The sequence below is a fragment of the Phyllostomus discolor genome, chromosome 1 (assembly GCF_004126475.2).
Source record: "Phyllostomus discolor isolate MPI-MPIP mPhyDis1 chromosome 1, mPhyDis1.pri.v3, whole genome shotgun sequence".
Lineage (NCBI taxonomy): Eukaryota > Metazoa > Chordata > Mammalia > Chiroptera > Phyllostomidae > Phyllostomus > Phyllostomus discolor.
This window is the reverse complement of record NC_040903.2, coordinates 179,481,227-179,501,553: the sequence shown is the minus strand read 5'-3', so window position 1 is coordinate 179,501,553 and position 20,327 is coordinate 179,481,227. Positions and strand designations below refer to the sequence as shown.

Genomic DNA, 20,327 nt, shown 5'->3' with positions numbered 1-20,327 from the left:
ACTATTTCCTATCACTGAAAAGCCAGATTCACAATTTGCAGCCAGTGTTATCTCAGCATTGAACCATGGAAGCCTCCATCCCAGGCCCCAGGAAAAGCATCACCAACCCCAAGACTGACCTACGATGACAAACACTGGGCTCCATAAAGCTCTGGTAAAAGCTCATTAAAATGTGAAGTGAGAAATTAAAAAAAAAGCTTCTTGGGAAGGAGAAGGAAGTTCTTCTCAGAAGCTGCAGATGCACTACAGCTTTGTACCTTATATAGTCTGTAGTAGTGAACGGCGACATCATCCAGTCGGACGGCCTCTTTGATATATTTAAGATGAGCCTCGGAAGCTGTCAGTGCAAACTGATCTTTGTGCATGTTTGGAATGTGCTTCAGGATGTAGTCCTTCCCTCTCTTGGAAACAACCTGTTGGAATACAATGGGTGTGCAATGCAGCATTTGTTAGAGGGATGTAAGTACCCTCATCCACAAATGATGAAAGGACAAGGATGTAAAATAAGCCATATAAACTAGCTAATGCCTATTAGAAAATTCCTACTTTTACTCTGTTTTCACCATTGGTTATGTTACTAGGCTGAATCAGCTAATACCAAACACTACAAAGTCAGTTTAGCTGTAGTACTGCATATCTAAGAAATCACAAGAAATGGCAAAAATATGTTCCCTTGGCTTTAAACTCACCAAGAACAGCCCCCCACAAAAAGCCAAAAACAAAACCATGCAACCTTGCAAAATTTTTGTACACATCATCGCTTATACTCGCAAATTACTGGTACCATGAAATACATCTCCTGTCAGCACATCTTCAGGTTCTGGATCCTACTTAACTCTTCTAAAATTACAGCCACAGAGTGGGAGGTTCTAAATGTTAATCCAAAGAAAGCAGGAGACCGTGAGAAATTCTCTGAAATGTGTGGTTTTTGCATAACAGCCTGATATGAACAGTCTATTTGAATACTTACGAAAAAACAATTTCTTTCATACGTTCATTGCAATTCATTGTGCCTGTATTTTCATCAGCCAGTAGCAAGAGCTTTTAGATGTCAAAAATACATAGTAACTAGCAGCTGATGGCTAAGAAAAAGGTGTTGATTAGTTAAAGGGCCTACCTGATTTCATAAGGATTATACAATGAGGAAAGAATTACACAAAATAAGTTAAGAGTGGTGTTTAAAGTCATCAGAATACAAAATTAGAGAATTTTTAGTTTTAAAATGTTTTTTATAAATACTGACAATTTGTTTCTATTGAATTAAATATGATAAATTACCAGCCAATTATCAAGTTCTGCTGAGAATTCAAATTACAGATTTTTCTTTCTAGATGCCTGTTACATGGAGATCATCTCTATCTGTGCTTGTCAACCTTTCTCAGGTCAAAGGACACAGAGAAAATAGTATTTGGTAGGGCAGTGAAGGAGCAGCTTTGCAGATCCACAGGGTTGAGGACACTGGTACCTGGGTGCCCCAGGTGCCATGGCACACTGATTGGGAAGCCCTGATTGAAGTGACCAAGGTTCAGTGAGTACCTGATGATAACTAGGGAATGTAAAAACAGGCTAATTTTGGTCCAGCTTGATACCTTTTGCAGTTTCTCTTCCAATAACTGAAGCACTGTCAAATGTCAATTAGTCAATAAAAACATACATCGAGCACCATACTGTTAAGTGCTGAAGAAAGAGAAAAGCTTAGGTTTATGCCTGTCCTTTGGAACATACCAAGAAACACCAAGTGTGCTGTGGGTATGGAAGAGGGTGGGCAAAATAAGATGTAAAACCCAGGGTTCTGCTGAGCCGAGAGGAGGGGTGCTGGGCACCTGGACAGTCTATCACAGAAAACTACACCTGAACTGAGTCGTGGAAGATGAACAGGAGTAGTTGGGGGAAACAGGGAGAGGGGCTTCACAGGCTAAGAGAATCGGAGGAAGAAAAGTCAGACTGTGAACCACCACAGGTGTGGAGACACAGGAATTACTGGATGATGCTACAGCACAAAATTCAAGGAGCAGAACAACAGAATGGGATCTGGAAAGGCTGGCAGAGACCACATCCTGCAAAGCTCCTCAGTCATGCTTGGGAGCCTGGGCTTCACTCTGCAGGTGGCGGAGAAGCCTTTGAAGGTTTGAGTCAGAAGCAGAATCAGTGCTGATGAGAGCCAGAACCTGGGAGATGGGAGGAACAACAACGGGGAAAGGATGCAACAGACATTTAGGAAGTTGACAAAAATACAAGAGAACTTTTCTTTGTAAGCTGGGTGACGGGTTATCAAGTGTATATGTATGAGACGATGTGCTGGTTGACTGGATGAGATGGGGAGAAAGATGAGATAAGGGAGAGTTCTGAATGACTCTGGTTTCCGGGTGACCGGTGGGTGGCAGTGCCACTAGCTGCAGTTAGGAATTCAGAGGTAGGGATACACAGAATTTAGGTGGTGGGAAGATGAATCTCACTTGGCACATGTTGAATTTGAGAAACCTTTGGGTAAACAGCTGTCTCATGGACACAGAGGAGAGGTGGTTATTAAAAACATTCCACTGGATGAACTCTCCCAACGTTGGGAGGGGTTAAGTGTCAGATGCAGCTGAGAAATTCAGGAAAAGAAGTGAAAAGTGTTCACCGGTGACCTCAGGGACAGCACTACGAGTGGGGCGGTGGGGAAAGGCAGATGGAAGTGGGTCGAGTAGTACATGTGGAAAGTAAAGAAGCTAGAAAATCAAATATACATTACTTTTCACAGAAGCTTTACTGAGAAGGGAAAGCCAGAGAGGCAGTATTTCTTTCCCTTCTTTCTTGCCTGAGGACAGGGCAGTGTGAACCAAACATGTCGTGTGTGTTCTGAGTGAAGGAGAGTTAGTCTGAGCAGAGGCTACAGGTACAGAAGAGAGAGAAGTTAGAGCAGAGACCTGGAAGAAGGATGGGAACAGGTACAGAAGGGGCAGGTAAAGAAAGGATGGCTGAGACAGTTCATGCTGTAATAACCCTAAATGTCCTTGTAGAAGTGAAGGAGGCGGTGGTCAGAACAAGCAGTTTACTTACACAGAGGGGCCCTGACTTACGATGATTTGACGTACGATGGTTTGACTTACGATGGTGTGAAAGCAATACATCAAATTTTGAATGATTGGTCCTCTCTCCTGATGCTGGGCAGTGGCAGTGAGCAATGGGACCATGAAGTTAAATAACTGATTTACCAGCAGTTTTTGTTTTAGTTCAATGCTTCAAACATGCTTCAGGCTGTTTTCAAGCTTTCCGCTGGGTTTGTCCACACTGGGTACCCAGACAACCATTCTGACTTTCATTTTCAGTATAGTACTCAATAAATTACATGAGATATTCAACACTTTACTATAAAACAGGTTTTGTGTTGGATGATTTTGCCTAACTGTAGGCGAGTGTAAGTGTTCTGAGCATGTTTAAGGGAGGCAAAGCTAAGCCATGATGTTTGGTAGGTTAGGTATGTAGAATGTGTCTCAACTTACGGTATTTTCAAATTACAATGGGGTTTATTGGGGAGGAGAAAAATGCTGCTAAAATGAAGAGTAAGGAAGAAGATCAAGGCCATGTAAATGTCAAAAGAAAGCTGGCAAATTCCAAGTTCCACCATCTTTAGAATGGACAGCAATCACCTTCTGCATTAACTATCAGCTGAGAGTACATCAAGAGATCACGGGTACCACGCTCTCAAGTGTTAAATTTATATTTGGGCATCACAAGGGGTTTCACTGGCCATAAAACATCTGGGTTCCCATCATTTGAGCCAATAAGAGTAGCGGCGTAATCAACTAGGAACGTGCTAGAGAAAACACTAGAATTTGAAAACAGTGCCTACCCAAGATGGGAAGTAAGCCTCCGGCTCAAAGTATTTTCCATAGTGTTTATTCCTTTTGAAGTTCCCAAGATCAGCCTGCAGGGCAAAGGCTGCCAGCAGGAAATAGGCCTCCTCTCGGAGCACACACTGAGAATGAAGAACTTGTTTTCTCAGGTGCCAGTAATAATAGTATCTTGCTGCTCTGTCACTAGGAAAATAAAAGAAAACAGAACGCACATTTTGATGGTACAATCCAATGGCATGTAAACAGAACCCAAATCCTGCTGCCCGTCTGCTGACAAGGGCTCTTCTGTTTCTGCTCCCTCCTCTGCCCTCCCTCCCCACTCACTGAAAAAAGGGGCGGCTGTAGGGAACACCTGGCCGCTGCCTCCCTGCATTCTAAGTCAGACTACCCGCACTGAAAAAAGTAACATTTCTTAAGATCTGTAACATATGATTCATTCAGAGACTAGAAAAAAGGTCTGAATCATTCCACTCTAATATGGTAAACATTTCATGAAACAAGTATGACAACAGAAACCTAAGCATTTGTTGTATTAAAATAATTTTGTTACACTAATGCTATACACATAACATAAAGACAAATCTGAGGGGACAATCTTGGCTTTAATGTTTTGCTACTCTTTTTTGTTTTTCAGCTGAGTACATTACAAATACTCTCAAAGTCCTTTTAAAAATGTTTGTTTATATGACTGTCCAGAAAAAAATTAACTATAAATGGTGTGTTTTTTTTTCCTCTCTCAGAATGAACAAACTGAAAAATGCTTACCTTAAATCTTTTTTTTATTAAGTGTATGTTACTTTACGGGTGTGTTTTAATAGGCACATGTTATGACAATCATGCTACTCCTCAAAAACGGAAAAACTACTAGTGTGCTCATTACCATCCGTTGAGGTCAGAAATAAGTATAGTCCCCACTAAACACGCTGAGTAAGAAGTGCTGACTGGGAAAAACATGGTCAAGCTTCAAAAGATGTCAGAGGCATACAGGACGCCTTTGTGATCAAAGTAAAAATGAAAAAAGAAATGCACGTGTCTATTTAATGCACTTATTTGCCTCCCTATTATTTAGGTTGAATGTTTACCTGACATTCACAGCTCATTAGCCGATGATAATAACATATGGGTTTATTTTAACCAAGACCATGTTTAAGTATAAAGAGTTTAAAAATAAAGCATTTAACAGAAGCACAATAAAAACAAACAAAAAGAATAAAAATAAAGCATTTATGTAATCTTTTTTCCCCTTGGGACAAGGCACTTTTTGGAGCAATTCTTTTTATAATGCAGACCACTCAGTGTTTGGACTAGTTCATCCCAGGGGAAAAGGGCAGAAGTATTGGCATAAATTAAACATTCATTAGCCCTAGGGGGTTAATTAGTGGCTAAATAACATATTTTCTTTCTTTCTAGTGCATTCCATACTTAGTAGGTAAGCTAAATAAAAATTTTATATAAACTGGGAATAGCTAGGAAGTTTCTCAACTCTTTAAAAAATTCTGTATGGGTTATTATATTTTATATTTTAATGTACAAGCAGCAATGATATACATTTTAAGAGTGAAGATACTAGCTAAATGTATCTTTGTCTCTTACATGGGTACATGGGGTTTGTCGAAGTTTAATTATAAATAAGTAAAATACCAAGTTCACATTTTTAGTATTTTCTATCAGCCAACAAAATCACCTCTGAAAGTTTCAACTGATAAACCTGCATTTGAAATAGTGAATTCTGAGTTTGTATCGTGAGCAAAGTGTTGTTCACGCAGCCACCTCCAAAAAGAGAATCAACTGCCCTCTCTCACTAAACTGCATCAAAGATTCTCCCAGGATGACTCCACTGGGTGTAATCTTACCTTTAAAGTTACTGCCAAGAACAGAAGCAAGACCCCCAAAGTGAAAAGAAGACCAGGCTGAGTAACATCCAAGCATTTGTACGGGAGACGGTCCTTCCTGCTGTCCCACTCCCCCGCCGCCACCAGAAGAAGAGTTTAGTTCTGTCATCAATTTCTCCACACTACACAAAAGTGCTAGTTCCTTCTTGAATGAAGTATCTTTTTGGTGAATGATGTGTTATGGAAAATGTGGAACACAGAAAATACGAGCCAGTGACATTGCTAACATTTTCATCGACAGCCTACCATGGTCATTCACTCAACAAGTATTTACTGAATGCACACTGTACCTCTGTTGTAGGACCTGAGGATATGTATATGTAAAAAGATTTAAAAAAAATCAAAAATTCCTGCTCTCATAGAATTTATAGTCTAGCAGGCAGAGATGAACAAGCATGAGTACTTTACTCAGTTTTATAAGCACTTTACTTGGTTTATTTAATGTTGGAAGATGAGTGCTACGGGAAACGAAGGTTTGGAATCCCTCCCTGTCCACGTACCTGATCAGCCTGCCATTTTCCACGTAGTACTGCACACGGAAGTGGATGATCATAGGGGGCCCAAACTGGTCTATACCCTAAAACAAGGACACAGAAAAATTGAGCTCGTGTTAGTTATGCCAACAATAAATTTCAAAAGTAGTAAAATACCATTCTTTACAAGATACTTTTTAAACACTGAAAGGTTTTATTTACTTCTCATGAGTGTGGCCTTGCAGTGGAAAGACAGTTGTTCCGTACGGATGCCAGGTTCATGCACAACCAGGAAGTTAAAAAGCATCTTTACTGTATTTGATACTCATTCACTATAATGCCAATGACAACATAAGGGAAGATAAAAATAAATGCCAGTGGAAATTTCTAGCTGCCTTCCAGCTCCTTTCTCAGCTCTGTCCCCTGTGGTGACCATTTGCTCCTCATTACAAATGTTCTCTTGTTCCTCTGACATTCCACATACCAAATTCTAATATGCTGTTTGTTTATTTAGACATTCATGCTCCTTACTTTGTAGTTAGCTTTGAAGTAGGCTTCCACTTTATTCCACGAATTCTTAAATACAAATTGGAGGGTCTAGGATTAGACACTGGGGATTTATTCTTGATGTACTAGGGTGACCCTGAAAACACTAGTGCTCCCCCATGTAGACAGAATTGATGTTTACTAAAGAAAGGCAACCAGAACAATAAAATAACAAAGTATCAAATGTAAGGGTAGTAAAAGCAGATTCAAAAATTGCTAATAATACTAAGAATGTTAGTCTTGACAACTAGCATAGCCATGGAAGAGGAACATGCACTTCTTTCATGCTTTTCAATTTCAAAGCATTACCCCATGATTACTGAAAAGTTATCCAACATTATGTCAGCAGATATACAAAATCTAGTTATATGCTATAAGCTATTAATATTTCATTAAAGTAACATTTTAAAACTTAGAAAACTCATTTCCCTTTTCCATTTTCTCTGCTGTATAAAATGTTTCTGGTATTTTTAATGTATAATAGCTAAAATGAACCTTTAAAAAATCAAGATAATTTTGCTCATAAATGTAATCTCACCCAAGTGACTTCGTATTGTCGTACCTTGCTGGCCTCTTTCTTCCATTCTTTTGGACAATATTTATAAAGCTTTTGTGACAATTCCATATACACATGTTCATTATCTGCACATTAATTCAAAAAAGGAGACAAGATGATAAAAAAGGTTATATTTTTTAAAAAAAGAATATGTATAGAAACAGATTTTCAAAAAGTCTCAAGATTTGTGAATGTACTCTGAATTCACATACTACCGAGAAAATGCACCAAGATGCTAGGACATAAGCTCTGTGGCCCAGACATTAACAAGGTTCTTCATGAATTATTTTGCTTTTGTAATACAGAACACATACTATTAAAACATGTAATAGAAGAAATATTAATTTCCTACTCTTACTTTTACTTAGTTTCTAGGGTCATTACAGCTTATGGTCTAACTTCCAACACTGTGGGAGTTACTTGGGCTTTTTATCAACACGTGCTTTTGTTTGGCTCACAGAAAACTGTTCTCACAAGTACAAAATAATGAAACAATGCAGAAACACCATGTCAACTGCTATTTAAGAAATTAGAAAACACTGATGATAATAGCACGTTTTCAAGTGAGGAGCCTGACCCATGCTTTGTGAAGAAGAGTCCATAAGTGTTCATGTAAAATACATGAAAAAATGATAAGCCATTACTCATACTGCCTTTGGGATTGATCTTGTGGGAAGAGGAGAAGAATCTTATGCAAAACAAGAATGGATGCCAAAATAGTTCAAGATGAACAGAAAATAAGACTGCTTAAAAACCCATGTAAAAATGATTTCCACGTGTGAAAACAAGCTAGTAAAAAACTTTAAAAAAATTTTCAGACTTCCCAAAAAGAATCTTTTAAGATTTATTTCCCAAGAAAAGCCTTCAGCATTCCTATCTTATATAAAGTTTTTAATCTTTATTTTTTTTAAAGTTTATTTCTTTTCCTCTAACCTCACTAAGGGGGCAGGTCCATGGACAGTGATACATAAAAATGTACTCATTCTGGAAGGAAAGTCTGTTTGACCACCCCAATGACAACATATTTGACCACGCTGTCACTGCTGACTGAATGCTGGGGTTCGACTGGAGAATGCCATAAAAGAGGAAAGGTAAAGCCACTCTCTGTCTATAAATGGCAATGTTAAGTCAACCAATTTGAATGAAAGGGATGAGAAAAAGTCTCAGAGGAGGAACAAAAAAAGGCTTCTTCAACCCACTTATCAGACCAATTTACACCACCTCCCATCTCTCATGTGCTACTGATTAAACATGAAATGGACAAGACCAGACAACCTTCCCCTTGAATCTGATGTGTTTTTGGCTTGAGTTCCCGTGTGAAGAAGCAACATCATGAAGAGAACTGAGACTGTTCACCATAACAGAACATACATATTTTTAAAGTACCACAGTCTCTACCATCTGACAGTTTGACTGGAGCGTTCTTCTTTACAAATTCTCAAGCACACATCAATCTTGCAAAGAGGGTTGCACAGTAATTTCCATTTGACATGTGAGAAAACTGAAACTGAGGAAGTCAAGTGACATATCTAAAGCCACACAGCTAGCTAGTTGTAGAGTCAGAATCAGACCCAGGTCATTGGATTTCTATTCCAATGTTCTTTCACCATATTACAAACTCTCTTTTAAAAAGAACATCTTAAAAACCCTTACTTTTTAAATTTAAGGCCCTGGCTAGTGTGGTTCAGTGGACTGAGTGCCGGCCTGTGAACCAAAGGATCACAGGTTCGATTTTCAGTCAGGGCATGAGCCTGGGTTGCGGGCCGGGTCCCCAGAGGGGATCATGTGAGAGGTGACCACACATTGATGTTTCTCTCCCTCTCTTTTTCCCTCCCTTCTTCCCTTCCCCTCTGTCTAAAAATAAATAAAAAATCTTAAAAATTAAAAAAAAAATAGAAACTTAAGGAAGCTGTAAACTAGTTTTATTAGACTGACTTGTTGAACAACAAAGATAAACAGTCTGGCTGTAGTTGTAGTAAGAATGAATTTCGAGTATAAAGTAAAAGTGAAGTTACTCAGGATCTACAGGGCAACTTATTTCTTCCCAGACTCTTTCTTGAAAGACCAACTGAGGTATGTGCTAATACAAAGATGAGCTAAGTAAGCATTTGTGTTTTTATTGCCTTCCCAAAGGAGGCAACTTAAGAGCAAACGGTTGATTCACTGATTCCTGGTGTGTGTTCCCTGGTCTGGTCTCATGTGAAAATACTACTGGAAACAGCTCACATTTGGGGGGAGAAGGGCCTTTTTTACTGGCTGATTGTGATACGCTTTCCCACCTGACAGATCTAAGCATTTTATGGTACTAACCAGAGTCAAGATATCATAAGCCTTTAAATTTAAACCAATTCCAATAGTAGAAAATAACTCATATCCAAGTATAAAACATAAAAACGTTTCATAAAAAATTCTTCTTGAAAAACTGAACAAAGATATGAAAGGTTTTTGGCATATAGATTAAATTAGAAAAATTTTTAAATACAAATTGAAAGAAGAAAGCTTATAAGGAATAGCCATCCCAGGTAAACCCTGGGAACTTAACTCTAACTGAAGTGTTAGGGGAGATGAGTCCTTTACTTAAAAATCTTCCCCATATAAAGTATACAGAGGAAACTAACCTCACATCTCAAAGTCATGTATTCTGACTGGAAAAAAGAGACGGGTAAGAAGGGAAAAACAGAAAATAAGAGTAAATTAATAGATCACTGTTATATAGTCAACTGAATATAGTCAGTTCAATTACGTCTACATTTCATGCCAAAAATTATAAAACAAATTGAATTACAAAACATTGAAGGTAATTTCCTACTAGCTCCAGCTGCTCCCTCTGTTCAAGAAAACAAAATTGAAGCTTGGTTCATTAAAACGTAAAAGAACAAACACATAAAATCCAGACTCCTAAAGAGGAAACAATTTTTAAGTTCAAATGATAATAAATACATGATCTAAGATTCTAAATCTTGTAAAAAAAATACACAAGAGTTAAGTTTAAAAAATGAATACTAGAATAAAAATAATGATTTCAGTTACAGCTATAAAATGTCATTTCCTTAGGACGACAGTTGGCTAGGTCCAGCAGAGATGAGAATAAGACTTACTCTGTATCACACTGAGTCCAAAGAAGTGGCAGTCCTTTAGCCTGAGCAGGTCACACACCTGGACCAGCAACTGGTGACACAGAATTTTAACCTGGAGGAGGGAAAAAAACACAACTTGAGATAATAATTCAACCAAGCCCACACAATGAACCACAATGGGCAACTGAATGCATCCTAAATGGAGGCCTTGAAAGGACAGGCTGACACCAGCAAAACGACAGTTGGTTTGCAGCAAGGACAGCAGAGCTGATCTGAGGCTGTGTTTCAACAGTGACGATCCCAGTACAGATTTCCACAACATGGAAACAAAGTACCAAGGCAAGCTTGTAGAAGGCTCAAAAATCTCATGATACACAGGCAAGGCCTTAGTCTTAACCCAAAGTGCATGATAAATATTTCAGAAGAAAACTCAAAACAGCCTACTCAGGTTATCAAAAGTTTAAATTTGGCAGTATCTTTATAAGGAATGTTTTCCTCTTGATGGTCTAAGCAAAATACTCATATACTGTATGATACATGAACTCCTAGCTTTTAATATTCTTAACTAATGATTTTGTCTTGTACCTTTTAGGTACCTAAACCAGGTTCCATTTCTGAATTCTTACATAATTCAAATATCATAAAACCACATTAATTTAAAACTCTGGGAATACATTATTCTGAAAAGTCACATGTTAAATGATAAAATAGTCCTTAAAAGACAGTTTTAAGACTTATCAAGTGTTTAATGAAGTGTTTTGGGGGATTGTAAGCATGCTGAGCCTACCTTTGTTGAATTCAGAATCACTAGAACTTAGAGTTGTTATTGACTTTAAGAGACCAAAGCAGTTAATTTCTTCATTTTGTAGAAGTAAAAAATAAAACCCAGAAAGCTTAAAGTGCCAAAGGTGGTAACTCACAATTTTGCTCATTTGTGTACTATAACATTTTTATATGTGTATATTAAAATATGTGCAACACCTCTCTAATGCAACACACCTCTAATATGTGGCGTTTCACCTCTCATTTGTACTATCATTTGCAAATGCTGTCTTCAATGACAGTGATGCCAATTTACAGTTTTAATAATTATAAAATCTAAATCAGTTAATTCTGAATTAATAACTTTTTATCATTCCTTAGTATGTAACTCAGATTCAGAAAATAAAAACATGCTGAGATTCCTTGATAGTTAACAATCAAAAATTCAGAATGGTGAGTGACAAGTGGAATTAAGAAAAATAGGTTTACTATTCTTCTCTACATTCATTATTAAATGGCAACTAATCTGAAGCACCTTATCTACTAGAAAGTGCAAAAGGTCTTTAGGTAAGGCCAGAGTAGCACAAATTCAGCTTCCTAGAAGCATCAGGAACTCAGTGTAGCTGGAATGGTGTCTTATTTTATATTCAAGATATATAGTAGGCACTCAGTAAATATTTGATGAATGAAAGCTAGGAGTCTGATTTCCCTGTGGGCTCCTTTTGTTCTGTTCCACCACTACAGACTACTCTCTGACCTACAGAATGAGATCATTTAATAAATGTGCCATACAAGAATTTAGGGAAAGTGTGGTAATGCAAACTCATCAACAACACTGAGAAATTACACTCGCCAGTAGGAAATCATTATCTTTTTTGTTTATTAAAAATACCTTGGGTTTTGAGTTCTATATTACCATAATTCCACTTTACAAATAAGCTTACATAAACAGAATGAAAAAGGAAGAAGTATCACATGTTATATACAATTAAACTATATACTACAAATTTGAGACTTAGAATGTCATACAGTTCAGGGCAACTTTAATCCTTAGTTTTGACTGTATTTAAAAATGTCATATACAAAGCACTTGGGATAAAATGTGATGAAAAGTATTTAACATAACAATTCTTAAACCACAAACTGTACATAAAAATAAACTATGCTGTCTTGTGTAACTCGTATTCAAATAATGCTGCACATTTCCTTCATACATCCCATGTAATTATTATTATTATTCTGTAAGTTAAAATCAAGTATTTGCAGCCTACTGATAAAGCTCTTTAACAACTACCAGGTAAGTACAGTGTTCTTGTTTAAAAACTGCAATTAACTAAGGCTGTGGCTCTGAAGTCTTACCTGCTGTGAAAACAAGCTTGAGTTTTTTGTTTTGGCATACTATAAACCTTTTGAGGCTACATTTTAGCTGTTGTGAAATGTTTCATTCTTTAATCTTCGGGAGAAATGGGAACTTTAAAAAGTGCTATAGAGTATGAGGTATGGAATAAGAATTAAGACACTATCTAAAAATATACTCTACATGGAAGTTTTTAGCAAAAACAGCATTTGATCCTAAATATCAATGGTTTTTGGGTACAGATATTTAAAATATGGTCCAGGGGATAAAAACAAAACAAAACAAAACACCCAAAACAAACAAACAAAAAACTGTTCCCTCTAGTCTCAGTTAAGAGGTAAAAGCTCTTGGTCACAATTTATGTCACTCATAAATTTTGGCTCTTATATTTAGCATGATTTTATTTATAAAAATTTCCAAATTTCCACATTTGATATTTATCTGATGATTAAATCATTTAAAGCACCCCCTATTAGTGAAACTCATAGAGAATTTGGAATGACCAAAACACTAAATTTACCCCACATGCAGAAAGACAACATTCTATCAATACACTTTCAGGAAGTAAATTTATTTGCTTAAAAACCAATTTAGAAATGAAGAAAAAAATAGGCCATGAATGAAATAGTTTTTGTTACAGTTTATTTGTTACACTACAACTCTACGGACATCAGCTATTTTTCTGAACACAAAAATAACACATAATTCCAGAGGTGTGAAGTGCAGAAACAAGCAAAACTACTCTCTGGCGACAGAGGTAGGAATAGTTGCTACCCTTTGGGTGGAGATTATTAACTAGGAAGAGAAACAAAAGATTGCTCTGGGGTGCTAGGAATGTACTGTACCTCCAGTTGGATGATGATTACATGGATGTATGTATTTGTAAATATTTGCTGAGCTGCACGCTTAAGATTCTTATATAATACTTTGCTGCATATAAATTATAACTCAGTTTTAAAAGTGAAAAAACTGTCATATTCCTTAATGCTCAGGTGAGCTAAAGAGAATTAATGTTGACTCATGAAGCATAAGTAATGGATTAATGTTCAAAACACAGCCTATTCTTAAAATTGGCTAAACTTGGGCTACTATTAAACCAATGATCAAAACACACTAAAAGCTAGTAATTATTACCATTTCACATGGGGGTAAGTACAAAAGTATTTAAAAAGCAAATTCATATTATATATCCATAAAAATTATATTTCAATAAAAAATTTAAAAACAGCAAAGTCTTTATTTCTCTATAGTAACCAAAAATCTCTACTTTTACCCCAGGCAAGAGAATGTTGAAGGCAGCAGCACTTAAGCCGTAACTCAAAGTTCATACTTGTGCAGACTACTTTAACACCCCAGCCTGCAACATTATTAATGGTCTCATTCTGTAATAATTTCACCCTTAATGGATCAAGTCACAACTTGAACGTGGTCACTGGTGGGAACACAATTATTTCAATATTTCTTAAGTGGGATCTACTCACATTTATGATGATGTTCAGAGACTCATCATTGGGAAGGAAAATACACACACTCCGGCGGTCTTGCATGACTCTGTTGTTATGAAAGTTCAGTTTGTTCATTGTGTGTGGGCTCTCTAGTGGTCAGGACTGGGCTCTGAGTCCTCGGCAATTCCTCTGGTTCCGAGAACTCCAAAGCCAAACTCTGCTCCTCATCACACGCTCTACAGGAGAAGCATCATGCTGTTCCACTATGTAGGTTTCATAGCTGTAAAAAAAAAAAAAAAAGCCCCAAAGAGGCCATGAATGAAGGAGGCGAGACTGGTGAGGAGAGACAGGGGGATGAGCACACAACTGCTCTCGTTGGCACAGAGACAGCACGTCTCAGAGCCAGGGCTGCCTAGCAGAAGAAATGAGAACTCTCCGAAATTTATTCTGTGCTTTGCTCACTAACAACCATTTTAAAAACTTTCATTCACCGTCGTGAATTAAACATAAAGATGAGTGCCCCTCACACTCGAGGTGGTACCATGCACTGCAGGGCTCACAGGAGCAGAGCCAGCCTCACACGAGAGAGAACAAACGGCTCTGAAAATAAGCAAAATGACAAAATAGCAACAACAACAAAGTTCTCCAACTCTTCCCTCTTCCATTACAAACTCAAATACATGTCTTGGCTCTATCATTACATTCCTTCTTCAACCACTTTGGTCTGGCTTTCACTTCCTTCACGTCACCCACGAGGCTCAAAGGACGCCAGTGACCGCCAGACCGAGAGCAGTGTCCACAGGAGTCACTTCAACGAATGTCTCTAGGACATTTACCATGGTTGTTACACCCTCCTTACAACCCTTTTCTTCCTCAGTTTTTTGGAACTGATCTCTCTCCTGATTCTCTAATCCAACAGTGCAAACAATTTTTCTATGTTATTTCACCAACCAATAAAATACATAGGAATAACAAAAGACTGTATATACAAAACCATGTTTGTATACAAAAGAAATGTGGATTTTGGATACCTCTGATATCTAATCAGTTTTTTAAACATATTAATTTTATTTTGTTTGCAAGAAATGAAAAGTCTGTCTCCAACTTTTAATAATTACACCTTTTATTTGTTTCATGTCTCACTGCATGTCTCATTGCATTGGCAAGGCCTTGCTTAGTAATTTTAAAACAACGGTGGATATTTGTTACTTTTGAGAAGTACGTCTACTATTTCATATCTTACTGCTACTACGTTATTCAACCATGATATATTAAGACTCTTTGTCTCTTGAACCATTAACAATATTTATATTGTTCCTTTATATTGTTATATTTATACTGTTCCTATATTAGTGGGACCCAAAGGAGAATTTCCAGGAATATGGAACTATTTTACCAAACAGAGAGTTGTAACCCTGTAGTTTTAACAGAAAAGCTCTTATCGGTGTTCACATAAATAAGATAGAATTTTGGCCTATTTGTTTCTTAAGGTTAAATGTCCATCTGTCAACAGCAGGAGGGTGGGAGAGAATATACTCTTAGATGACATCATGAGTAAATATAAGCTACTATTTCTTTCTAAAATATTGAATGTAAATAATATACTATCCACAAGGGAGCTACTCAAACTAAGTAAAAACAAATGGTAATCTTATATACAGTATTTCCTCCTCAGGAAGGTGACCAAAAACTCCCTTAGGAGTACACTGCTTTTCTTAAAAGATAATAACAATTGTTTCAGATTAGGTCACAGTCACCACTTCACCCTAAAGGGTCACCGCAGGTCAACGTTGCAGTTCTCTCCAGGACAGAGGGTTGACCCGTGTGTTCTATGACTATGAACTCACCATGCCCCAGTGTAAGCCCCTGCCTAAAACATGCACAATTTCAGTGCAACAGTTCAAAGCACCAACTGCAGGACCAGTGTTGACTGCACCAGAATCCCTTGGGCGTCTGTAATAAACACAAGATACTGAACACAGTGACACGTCTACTCAATCACAATCTCCAGGGTCAGGGCCTGGGAACCTCAATCTTTTAAAAAAGCTCCTCAGCTATTTGTGATATGCAGTCACACTTGGAATTCACACTTGAGTTAATGGAAGGAAGGTGCTGAGCACTGGTGAGGATGTAACACCTCCACAGTACACATTGGGAAAACAAAGGTACAGAATCTGGGAAGCAACATATGTAAATGATATCACATCATAACTGTAACTGGGGAAAAAAGTCCTCAGTATTTTTGAAGGTAAACAACATTCCTAAAATAGGTTATACGTATATACTCAGAACATCTTCCTGAAAAATGTTACCAGGTGATCTAGGGATAAATAAATTGGGGACACAGGGTACCCTAAATATGCCCTCTCATAGAAATTCAGAAAATGTTAAAGGCTCTGAGTTTGTTCGACTTAATAGTTCTCAAAATTTTCTTGTGCAGAGACTATTCCTCCACCCACCACATACTAATTAAGGTCCAGCAGAATAAAATCCTTAGGCCTACCATTTAAGAAACACAGTTCTAAAATGATTTCCTTGTCAAGGATTGTATTTCATGGCAAAATTTCCCCTATACATCGATATTTTCCAACACTCAGTCCTCCTCTCTATTAAACTCTTACAAAAATGATAAGCTATGCTCAAATGCATCTTATTTAAATTCAAACATTTAAGTGATATTAATCCCAGTATGTTTTTTCTTATTTAAATCTACATTTCAAATTCAGTTACTCTTATAATTTTCTATTTCTAATTAAACCAATTAAAGAGGGATATTTTTACTGACCTACTTTCTAGAATTAAAAGAAAAAACCTAGGGAAAAATATGTTCTGAGGTTTGGGATGTTTCCAAAGCTTCATTAATTTTAAAATTTCATTTGAGTACAATTTTTATTTATTTCATGTTTCAAGTAATGCAGTGAAAAAAAAAACTAAAAGAGGATTACTGAAGAAAATTTAATAAAAGCAGAGTTTTTAAGAAGCAGTAATGGTTCGTTGTTGCTTTTTCTAGAAAGGAGGAAACTAAATGTAGGAATGTAGGAAACTAAAAAAGCCCTAAAAGAGAAATAGGATTCAATTTTTACTTTACTCAAGACTGCATTAAAACCAATTAAAAGGTTTAGCTGAAATAGCAAATAACTCTATGTCTCTAAAATATGCTCCAGTACAATTTGATCTTAAATTGGACAGTCCTGGGAAAAAGAATTAGACTAAATTGGTACCAATCTGAATTGTAGAAATTAGCCTTGTATCCCCTGGCTACTTATTCTGTGTCCTGAAGTAGGCTTCAACTGAGTCCCAGCGGGGCACACTTCCTATTCCAGGGCAGACTGTTTCCTGCCCAGCGATCTCAGGCTGGATTATCTACAAAGAACAAACCATGTCTTAATATCCTATTTTCTAGGCAACAACAACACAGCTGTACTACTGATCAAACTCCACCTTGCCATTTTTATTAATACCCAACTTACACATAAAAAGTTAAGCTGTAAGATTCCCACAATTGGATTTTAAACCCATATTATTTTAAGTCCTTATTTCCTAATAAGCACCACTGGTTACAAAATTACTTCATTTCTTTTAAGGATCAAGGAACTATTACCTGGTGTGAGCATTCTATACTGATTTCCATTTTTTAGAAATTATTGGAAATAGCCCTGGCTGGTGCAGCTCAGTGGACTGAGTGCTGGCCTGTGGACCGAAAGGTCGCTGGTTCAATTCCCAGTCAGGGCACATGCCTGGGTTGTGGGCCAGGTCCCCAGTTGGAGGCGCGTGAGAGGCAACCACACATTCATGTTTCTCTCCCTTTTTCTCCCTCCCACTCTATCTCTCTAAAAACAAATAAACAAAATATTTAAAGCATAATTTGGTGGGAGAAAGAAAAAAAGGGATTATTGGAAATAACCTTTAAAACTGGGTCACCTTGAAATAAAAGCATGGACTTTAGTTCAATATACAGGGTATGGCAAAAGTAGGTTTACAGTTTGAGTACATGAAACACAGTGTATTCTTGTATTATTACTTATTAGTTAGTGTATTATTTTCCATACAAACAACCATAAGCCTACTTTTCCCCACCTGTAATACAGCAATATTTGTTCACTAATTGTGACAAATGTACCGCAGTTGTTTAAGAGTTAACAATAGGGGGATGTGAGTACATGGGAACTCTCTGTACTTCCTTTGCAACTCCTGTATACCTGAAAGTATTCTACAATAAAAAGTTTATTTTAAAAAAATGAAGTCACCAGCAATTTCCTACCCACATAACAGTCTCACTTTCAGTGGAGGCAAAGGGGAGGTTTCAATTTTGAGAGTGTCGCCCTAAAAAGGTGAAAAGACAGGTGTTCGATAAGATTATTATAAGGCAACCCGAAATACCCCAGACATTGCCCAATGTTTCCTGGAGGCAAAACCACCCACTGTTGTGAACCAATTCTCCAGCAGGGGTATCCGACCTGCAGCCCAGGATGGTTATGAATGTGGCCCAACACAAAATCCTAAATTTACTTAAAATCTTATATACTTTTTTTGGTCATCAGTTTTCATGTTTGTGTATTTAATGTGTAACCAAGACAGCTTTTCTTCCAGTGTGGCCCAGAGTTGCCAAGTGTTGGACACCCCTGCAGGTTTCTTTATAGAGTCATTATGGCTACTTTTTACCATCCAGCTGTTTTTTTAAGTATAGCTGATCCTCAAAATAATGTTTCATTTGATGTTGTCTTGTTACCACACTGACAAGAGGAAAAAAATTGATTCCCCAGGGGGCCACTGTCTGTGTGAAATTTGGACATTCTCCCCAAGGGTTTTTTGCGGGGGTTTTCTCTGAGTACTGTCACATCCCAAAGACGTGCACTTGAGGTGCGCTGGCATTCCACACTGTCCCAGTCTGAGTGAGTGTGAGCGGCCCTGTGACGGAAGGGCACCCTGTGCATGGCTGGTGCCTGCCTTGTGCCCTGAGCTGCCGGGACAGGCTCCAAAAGCGGCTTGGAAAATAATGATCTTACTTGTTTTTATTAACCTTTCTTCAATGTATTATAAACTCACATTTATTTCAATGTTTAACATTAGAAGTGTTTTGGATCTTTATTTATAAGTTTGGTGATGCTTTTATGACCAGAAATAAGCTGCAGGAATTTAACTCTTGTTTATATCAATTAGCCAATGCAAAAATGAGTTTCATTATACATTGTTTTGCTTAAAGTTGCAGTCTCCAAGAATCTATTGATGATGTTAAGTGAGACTTTTATAACAGTTGTAACAGTACAACTGTTATTAAACACAAATTTCCCAAGTAAAAGTCATCAATTGAATTCCAAACTTGGATATCTGGCTTGAACCTTGAAGTTAAATTTTTTAATCTCTTGAATGTCTAATGGCCTCTGGCTTCAGAAAAGCTTAGAACATTAGCCTTCTTGAAACTTGAGTTTTTAATGTAGTGTACTGCAAACTTCTCACATAAGTACTCATCTATTATTACCAGGCACTTGTTCCTAGAGAGCCCTATATTTTGATTCTAGCACCAGGAAATTAAAAAATTAACCTGGAAACTGATACTTGATTTTCATTTTGTCTGTATGCTCTGTGTTACAAGAATTTCTTTTTCTTCTTAAGGGTCATTTGTTCATAAGAGCTATTTTTTTTGGAACCACAGAATTATGTTTCTTTAGAGTAAGTAAATTGAACACTTTCTACTTCATGGCCTGTTTTGCAGTTACTGTCCCCGCGCTCCCAAATAAAGTAGTTGACATCTATGAACCTTTTGGAACCAATCCTTCTGGAAAGAACATCAGACTCTGTTACTGTCTCATCTTACATTCCAGCCATTGCTCTAGTAAGTAAACTAGGGACTGTCGAAAGCTAAAGATCACCTCCCCTTTGACTGAACCTCAGGTGTTTAGGGATAATATGAATAGGACATTAATCAAGAAGACAGACTGAACCACCCCAATTAGTCAAACCTGGGTTCTAATATGGATTGTACAATATTTGCTATATATCCTTAGGCAAGTAACCTAATCTCCGAGCCTGATTCTTCATCTGTAAAATCTATAATATTGGCCTCCTAGGAATATTGGAAAGATTAAATGACATAATGGATATAAAACACTAGCTATCAGGTTGTTGAGGGAAGAGTCATTAAAATAACAGTCATGAGAAGGCACGTCTACAAATAATCAACAAGAATACATATAACCTAGAGTTCTAGAGCTGAGAGCCAGATGCAGCAACTGGACTAGACTTTGGGAGGTCTACTTTGGGGTCAGGAAGTAAAATGTACTGTGTGTTGTAAATGGAATAGCTGCATTATGTTAGGTGGTGAATCCTTTGAAATTTTATTTATGAAATTTATGAAAAATAGAAAGTATATATGAGTGTAC

The 20,327-nt window shown here is 37.3% G+C and overlaps 1 protein-coding gene across 4 annotated transcripts in view; it reads right to left on the bottom strand.

Annotated features, from left to right (window-relative positions):
* FRMD6 (FERM domain containing 6) overlaps nt 1-20,327 on the bottom strand; it is a 213,425-nt gene that overhangs the window by 20,394 nt on the left and 172,704 nt on the right. For 3 of the 4 annotated variants that reach the window (XM_028505757.2, XM_036010005.1, XM_036010008.1), the window contains 6 exons: nt 13,984-14,227; nt 10,405-10,495; nt 7,289-7,392; nt 6,232-6,308; nt 3,836-4,022; nt 258-413 (listed from right to left, as the gene is read on the bottom strand). In XM_028505757.2, coding sequence (XP_028361558.1) covers nt 258-413; nt 3,836-4,022; nt 6,232-6,308; nt 7,289-7,392; nt 10,405-10,495; nt 13,984-14,082 — 714 coding nt within the window. In that variant the 5' untranslated portion in view covers nt 14,083-14,227. The remainder of the gene's footprint in view (nt 1-257; nt 414-3,835; nt 4,023-6,231; nt 6,309-7,288; nt 7,393-10,404; nt 10,496-13,983; nt 14,228-20,327) is intronic. The other variant, XM_028505758.2, reaches the window with a different exon arrangement.